General features: G+C 32.3%; 1 protein-coding gene across 1 annotated transcript; it reads right to left on the reverse strand.

Annotated features, from left to right (window-relative positions):
- Positions 1-563: 563 nt before the first annotated feature.
- Positions 564-6513, reverse strand: LOC120078245. Its single transcript, XM_039032470.1, has 7 exons — positions 6278-6513; positions 3783-3882; positions 3546-3666; positions 3308-3429; positions 2708-2829; positions 2464-2623; positions 564-906 (listed from the first exon to the last, which is right to left on the reverse strand). The coding sequence occupies exons 1-7, from the start codon at positions 6402-6404 to the stop codon at positions 792-794; spliced, it is 867 nt and encodes a 288-aa protein (XP_038888398.1). The 5' UTR covers positions 6405-6513; the 3' UTR covers positions 564-791.
- Positions 6514-7100: the final 587 nt, after the last annotated feature.

Consider the following 7100-nt stretch of genomic DNA (forward strand, 5'->3'; position numbering starts at 1 on the left):
TCTTGATTAACAACTGAAATTAATAAACAACAAAAACAAAGTTAAAATTCAAAACAATGGTGAAAATGTTGAATTCGTCTAAAATTAAAACTAAAAACCCTTAACGAAATAATTCAAAATTTAGAACAATTACAAAATGCAGGAAGTACAAAGGTTTTTCGACGTAAAAACCTATTTTTAAAGATCCTAATAGGCTCCCCCAAAATCTTGCTGCACCTTGTAATATTTACAAATATGCATATCATTAAAATATGTTTATCACCGTCAACTTAACTTTTTCCCTTTTTTTTTTTTTTTTTTTTTCCTTTTCCTTTTGGTAAAATTTTGGACACATTCAATCGGATGATTTTAATGATAATTTCAAGATAAAACAAATAGACCTTAAATCTTGTATATAATTAATAATATCACATAAGCCAGTCACTGTCATACTTAAAGATATTTTCTGAAAGTACAAAGGTATATTTTGGAACTTATTTTAAAATTTAAATGAAACTTAACAAAAGTCAATACCATAATTAAAACCTACTCATAAGTACTCTAAAGTTCAAAAGTATTTCATATAATTTAACCAGTTATCTATTGATGTGTTAATGTATTCAAAGAACAAAACTTCACTTTACCCTACACACCACAGGTAATTGGAGGAAGCAGATTAGAATTTGGAGACAACTAATAAGTGGTTACATTTGGGAGACTTGAGTTTTGTGTGATCTTTCTCAATGTCTAAATACAGCTATATACAATAAAAGAGCAATATTTACTAAGTTGAAATATATTCCAAATTCAAACTATTGTGGTTCTAGGACAGGGACAGATGAGAAGGAACAAACTGAGGCCTCTACCTTGTTTTTATCATCCCGAAAGTTCATCAATGTCACCTTCCAAATCTTGTATAAACTCTGCCTGCAAGAGATCACAAAAGAAAGGGCTCATAAAGGGATTATAATGCAAAGATTTTGGTGAAATTGATTAAAAAAAATATATGTGATGATATATGTAACTGTTGAAATGAGAAATATAGAATATGTCAAACTATGGATGATTGTACAGTATGGCCTTCCAGAAACTAGACTAAATGGGAGAAAGAATATGTCAGTTCCTCATAAATCTTCTCCCATTCAGATTTCTCCCTAAAAATTGAAGTTGAACTTGAAAAAAGATCCAGATTTTTCACAAACTCTTGGACAACTTTGAAAACCATATTCCACATGTTCACGTGTCTTTTGAAGCTCAAAACAAGTATTGAAATGGCCTAAATACAATACTAACAATTTTCTTCAAGTACTTTTTTGGATATGAATTATCATGGGTTTGGCCTGGTGGTAAATTAGGAACATGACTTTAATAGTGGCCACCTATCTAAGATTTTAATATCCTACAAGTTTCCTTGTCACCCAAATGTTGTAGAGTCATGCGGATTGTCCCATGAGATTAGTTGGAACATGCGTATGCTAGCCCAGACACTAAGGATATCAAAAATAAAAATAAAAAAAGGAAATGGAATATATATATATATATATATCTTATGCTACTCCTCCAAACCCTATTATTCTCCCAAGATTTGACCCTTTTCCCACAGACGGGTTATAGTAATAACTTATCCTGATCAAACACCAAAAGACTACAACTTGTCTTACTCTCCACTATTTCTAAACCTGTGGGAAATTGATCCCATGTTGAGGTAGGCAAGAGAAAGCACCTCCATTTGGCCAAAAGAGAAGATAAACTGTAGCCATATTGGAAATAAAATGAAACTGTACCAAATGAGCCAAAAAGGATATGTATGTAAACCCATCAAAAGATTTTCCTTTCTGGATAAGGTGAGAAAGAGCACACTTATGTGAATCACTTGAATCACGGTGTACCGTGCAAGAGAGATTAACATAAGAATGGAGCATTTATGTTCAATTAGTAATGATAACCAATGACTTATATTATGAGACCCCCTATCATTCACACATACGAACGAAGGGGCAGGAAAGGGAATTCTCAATTGATTGTGGGCGGAGAATCATATAATCTGTCACAGGAGAAGTGGGGACCAGTGGAGGGGTTTATGAAGGGGATTAGAGGCTCTTTTGTGGTGTGGACTTTTTAGCTGAAGGCTACTATGTATTAGGGGAGTATCCTGGAAACTCCCGTATGCAGCAGGGTAATATTTCCATTATTTCCTTCTTTTTTATCTTTTCTTGATTCTAGTGTTCTTGAGACATTTTAACTTGGTTCATATCTGCTCTTAGTTGAAATTATCAATATATCTAAATAGGGATTTTTATCCCCTGATCTTCCATTTCTTGTTGGGTTTTTCTGATTGCAGGAAGTAGAGATACCTAACATACTACTATCTCATTTCAGGGTTGCAGAGCCATTTGAAGCACTTTCCGCAAGCATGCCTTTTTAAAATAAATCATAGCTGCATACATAAGGACAAGTTAGAAAGATAGGACAAGAAATAATTGCCTGTCTGGTTCAATTGTTCGCTTGGCAAGCATCAAAGTTAAGAAGACAGGAACCATAGCAGCACACAAGTGCTTGAGTGTGTGACCACTAACAATATGATATGTCCAATTATATATGGGTTTATCGCAAGCTTCTTCTACCTTTGCTAATAGATAAAATCCTGCAAGAAAAAAAGATGTATCCAAGATCATATATTACCAATGACAAGACAGAAAACAGCATTTGAATACCTTAAACAACTGACCTGCTGCCCAAAGCCAGTACGTAGAATGTGTATACATTGGAGGTAACAAAATAGTCATTAATGGAATGGCAATACAAGGAACAAACTGAACAAGTGCATAGGGGCGTAGATCATCAAACAAGCTGCAAAAGAAATAGGCCAATCATGTACAACATAAAACCCAGATGAGAATTTCTCTAAGTTCATTCCATAATCAAACTATTTCTAGCATGTAAAAGATGAGGTAACCAATTGCACTTTTAAAGTTTGATCATTTTAAATCCTTTTTCTAAGCCAATTCAAAATTTCCAAAAGTTGCACCATTTATTTGTATTGAAAGGCATATGATGCAAGCTCAGATAGCAGTTTCAACAAGAGTTGCATTTGTAATATTAATAACTAATAAGGCATTCTTATCACTGTGTTTATACAAAGTCAAACCTATTACACCTATTCAACTATAAATGTTATATTACTCCATGACTTTCAGAAAACCCAAGTTTCCACTGATACGATCTATAAGATAAAAGTGTCCAAGATGTTGAGTTCCGTTAAAGCAGTCACATCGAGTTTAACTAGTAAAATGCTAACTGTTAAGATAAACAACTTGAAAACACTTACCACCAATATAAAATGCTAACTATACCGACCAACAATAAAGGTATGATGGACAGTGTTCCTTTGTGCTCATCAATCCTTTCAATAATAAATATTGAAATGATTGAAGTGAATGCAATGGTCATCTACAATTTCCAGAAGAGTAAATTAGTTAAAATCAACATACTGCATGCAATACTGCTATATGATTGAAAATAATCTGTATAAAAAGTGATACTCCATAATGGGGGAAGTGACTCACAGGTAACCGATCCCAGACAAGGCGAGCATCATTTGGCTCAAGATGATAATAAGAGGAGCCAAAGGCTACAAGAGCCACGCCAATATAAAAACAAGTCCAACCATAAAGCTCGCCTCGCAAACTTTGGAAAAGATAATCAATTGAGAATTAATAATAATCACACAATAGATTACTTCATCATATAAGATCCAAAAATTGGGAAAGAAAATAAGTGAATGATATCAAAAGAAAATGCACCTCAGCCTAAAATAATTCTCATGGTAGCAAAGCACAAGGCCTATGATACCAATAATCAAGAATGGAAAATTTGAAATCACGTTCAGAGTATTAGGTATACCTGAGAAAAGGAAAAAGGACAAGAATTTCCATCATCAGCGACCATGTAACATCCCGACATAAGAAAAAACACACACACACACAAGAAAAGATAATGTTGGGAAAAAAAAACGAAAACAAAAAAAAGTGTTTGGTTGGAGAAGATAAGCCTCCAACACCAATACCCGCAATTATACCGTCTCTCTCTCAAAAAGGATAGCACCATGGCAGACTTTTGAAACTAACACTCTGTATCATTGACTCTCCACATGAGAAGAAACCTTCTGGAGGAGGAAATTGCAGATTGAGCCTCACCATCATTTCTGTTACTGCCTTTTTAATGCGTCCAAGAGGATTGATAATGTCAGAATCTAGGAAAAGATGGCTTTTTTTCATCTAAATCTGTCTAAGGTTCTTTCCTCCACAGAATTAAGCACAAATATAGTCTTTTGCCATCATGAACGGTCAAGTTAACATCCAAAATATATGAAGTTTTTTATTTGGGAGCTCAATCACTCATGCATTAATACTTTTGACAAGCTACAAAGGAAGATCCCCATGGGTATGTTGATCTCTCAGTTGCTGCCCAATGTGTTTATCCAATAAAGAAACACAAATCCACCTTTATAGTATAGCTATGTCTTTGTCTTAAATGTCTGGAATTATCTACAAGGAATAGGATCCTTAGGCTGGGAATTTTCATGACCTGGTGATATATTTTCTCTTATATTTCTTTTACTATCGGCCATCTAGCTATCCTCACAAAAAGGATAATAAAAGATCCTTTGGTTAAATCATGTTTGAGCTTTCTTTTACAACTTTGGTTTAAGCGCAACAACAGCATCTACATGGATAAGAATCATGAAATCGATTGTCTTATAGAATCTATATCTTTGTTAGCTGTAATCAGGAGTAAATTGTCTCCTCCATTTTGTAATTATAGTTCACCTTTTTTTTTTCTTTTTTTCTTTTTTTCTTTTTTTTTTTTGCAATAGATCTGATAGGAACTACTTTTATAATCCAGTTCATCACACTAATGAATAGTTTCTGTTCCTATCAAACAAAAAAGGGGTTAAAATACAAGTCTAATCCATGAAATTTCATCTTTGTGTCAAATAGGTGTTCCTAGAATTACAATTTTGTGTCTAATAGGTATCCTACGACATTTTTTAAAATTCACGGACCTCTTAGACAAAAATTTCAATTTAATATCTAATAGATTTGTTAATTACAAAAAATATCAACTATGGCAGACAATTATTTTACACAAAGTTGAATGCTCAGGTCCTATTTGATAGTTTCAAAGTTCAAAGACCTATTAGATAAATGTTTCTTATCACAAAAAAAAAAAAAAAAAAAAAAAAAAAAAAAAAAAAAAAATTAAAAAAAAAAAAAAAAAAAAAAAAAAAAAAAAAAGCTATTAGATACTTTAAGAAGTTCAAAGACCTATTAGGCACAAATATGAAACTTCAAGTACTAAACTTGTAATTTAATAAAAAAATAATGCCAATCCTAACTCCTAACTCCTAAGCAAGCATCAAGGTGAGACTCAATCTCATAACCTCCATACCTTCTCTGGATCGTAAGAGGTTTGAGCTCTCATTAGATCGTAAGAGGCTTTTTTGTGCCTTCAATAGAAGAGACTCACCTCCATGAGAATAGACTGAGGACTTGAACTTTTATGCTTTGTATAACCGTTAGAAGAACAATACCAATTATACCTATTCTTTAAAAATAAAAAGAACCACTTACCCCCCATTTGATAACCATTGGGTTTTTTGTTTGTTTTTTTTTTTTTTTGAAAATTAAGCCTATAAATATCACTTTCATCTATTGGTTTTTATATTTTGTTGTTTACATTTAAGAGTGTTTTCAAAATGTAAGCCAAATGTTGTAAGCTAAAAAAAAAGTAGTTTTCAAAAATTTATTTTTGTTTTTCAAAATGGGTGAGAATTTAAATGTTTATCTAAGAAATATTGAAAACCATCCGTAAAACAAGCACAAATTTAAAAAACCAAAGGATTAACAAACAAGATTTTAACTATAGAGTCATCGAATTACAAAACAAAGGCACGGACACGATTTCAATGAGGAAAAACACAAAAGAACTACACCCAACAGCAGCAAGCAGCAGAGTTTCGAGAAATTTGATCGGTTCAAAGTATTAGCACCAAAAATACTGAAAGAACCCTAACAGCAAGTACAAAGACGGCAAAGAAACCCCAGAATTGTAGATGGGGTCGCTTCAAAAACTCCAATTTCTCTACACAACTGGTATTGGAATGAAAATATGATGAATTTACAAGTAAACAGACGAGAATTTGGAATAGCAGAGGCATTTCATCAGGAGAGAGGAACGAAGAGATAAACAGATTAAGAATATAAACGCAGATGAGAAAAAGGAGAGGAAAATTGACCGAAAAATTGGCGGTGATCGGCGAAGTTGTGGTAGTCCTGCGACTGAGGGATAGATGGGGTTACGATCATCAAAACGAGGAAGCAAACAATTGAAACAAGCCAAGCGTAAATGCTAGTTTTATTCATTGTGGTCGGAATTCTGAAGTTGTTAGTTTCTTCTCGTCTTCGTCTTCGTCTTCTACCACTCTCTCTTTCTTTGTTTCAGCTCTGCAATTGTATTTACACATACTAAGAAAAATTGACAAAAATGATTTATTAGAAGTTTGATTTTGTTTTTTTACCTATTTTTTTAAAAAAGAAAATTTTAACCCTTTGATGATAAAAATGTTATAAGCATGATAAATATTGATGGTATAATTACTCTTATGTCCCTCATTAAAATTTTATTTTCAATTTCAACTACCAAATTAATTCACAATCTCCACCTAAAATTCTTTTTTATCCAAAAACTATTAACAAAAAATTATTCACACAAAAAATTCTCAACCAAATTTGATTTGTTTACAATCCCACAAAAAGTTCTCTTCACCAAATTATTTCGAGAACGAAATTTATCAAGTCCAAAACTTGTACTCCATGAAGTTCTAATTTTGTACACTCCGTCATTAGAAGGTATGTATTTCATTTTTGTATGTATTCTCAATAGTTCACTAATTTCTGGGAAAACTGACAAAACTAAATGACATTTTTGAAGTTTGATTTATGCTTTCTTTGTTGATTGTTTCTTTCTTTTTTTTTTTTTTTTAATAATGCCCTACATTTGATATTTATTTATAAATTTATAAAAAAAATTTAAAAAAATGGCAAAATTTTTTTAAGATA

This window comes from Benincasa hispida, chromosome 5 (genome assembly GCF_009727055.1).
Source record: "Benincasa hispida cultivar B227 chromosome 5, ASM972705v1, whole genome shotgun sequence".
Classification (NCBI taxonomy): domain Eukaryota; kingdom Viridiplantae; phylum Streptophyta; class Magnoliopsida; order Cucurbitales; family Cucurbitaceae; genus Benincasa; species Benincasa hispida.

Excerpts from the sequence above, each read along its gene's own strand:
- LOC120078245 (XM_039032470.1), bottom strand. The coding sequence starts at position 6,404 with ATGAATAAAACTAGCATTTACGCTTGGCTTGTTTCAATTGTTTGCTTC. Across the intron at positions 3,667-3,782 it reads GAGAATTATTTTAGGCTGAG|TTTGCGAGGCGAGCTTTATG; the intron begins GTGCATTTTCTT and ends TCTTTTCCAAAG. Across the intron at positions 2,624-2,707 it reads GTACTGGCTTTGGGCAGCAG|GATTTTATCTATTAGCAAAG; the intron begins GTCAGTTGTTTA and ends TTTTTCTTGCAG.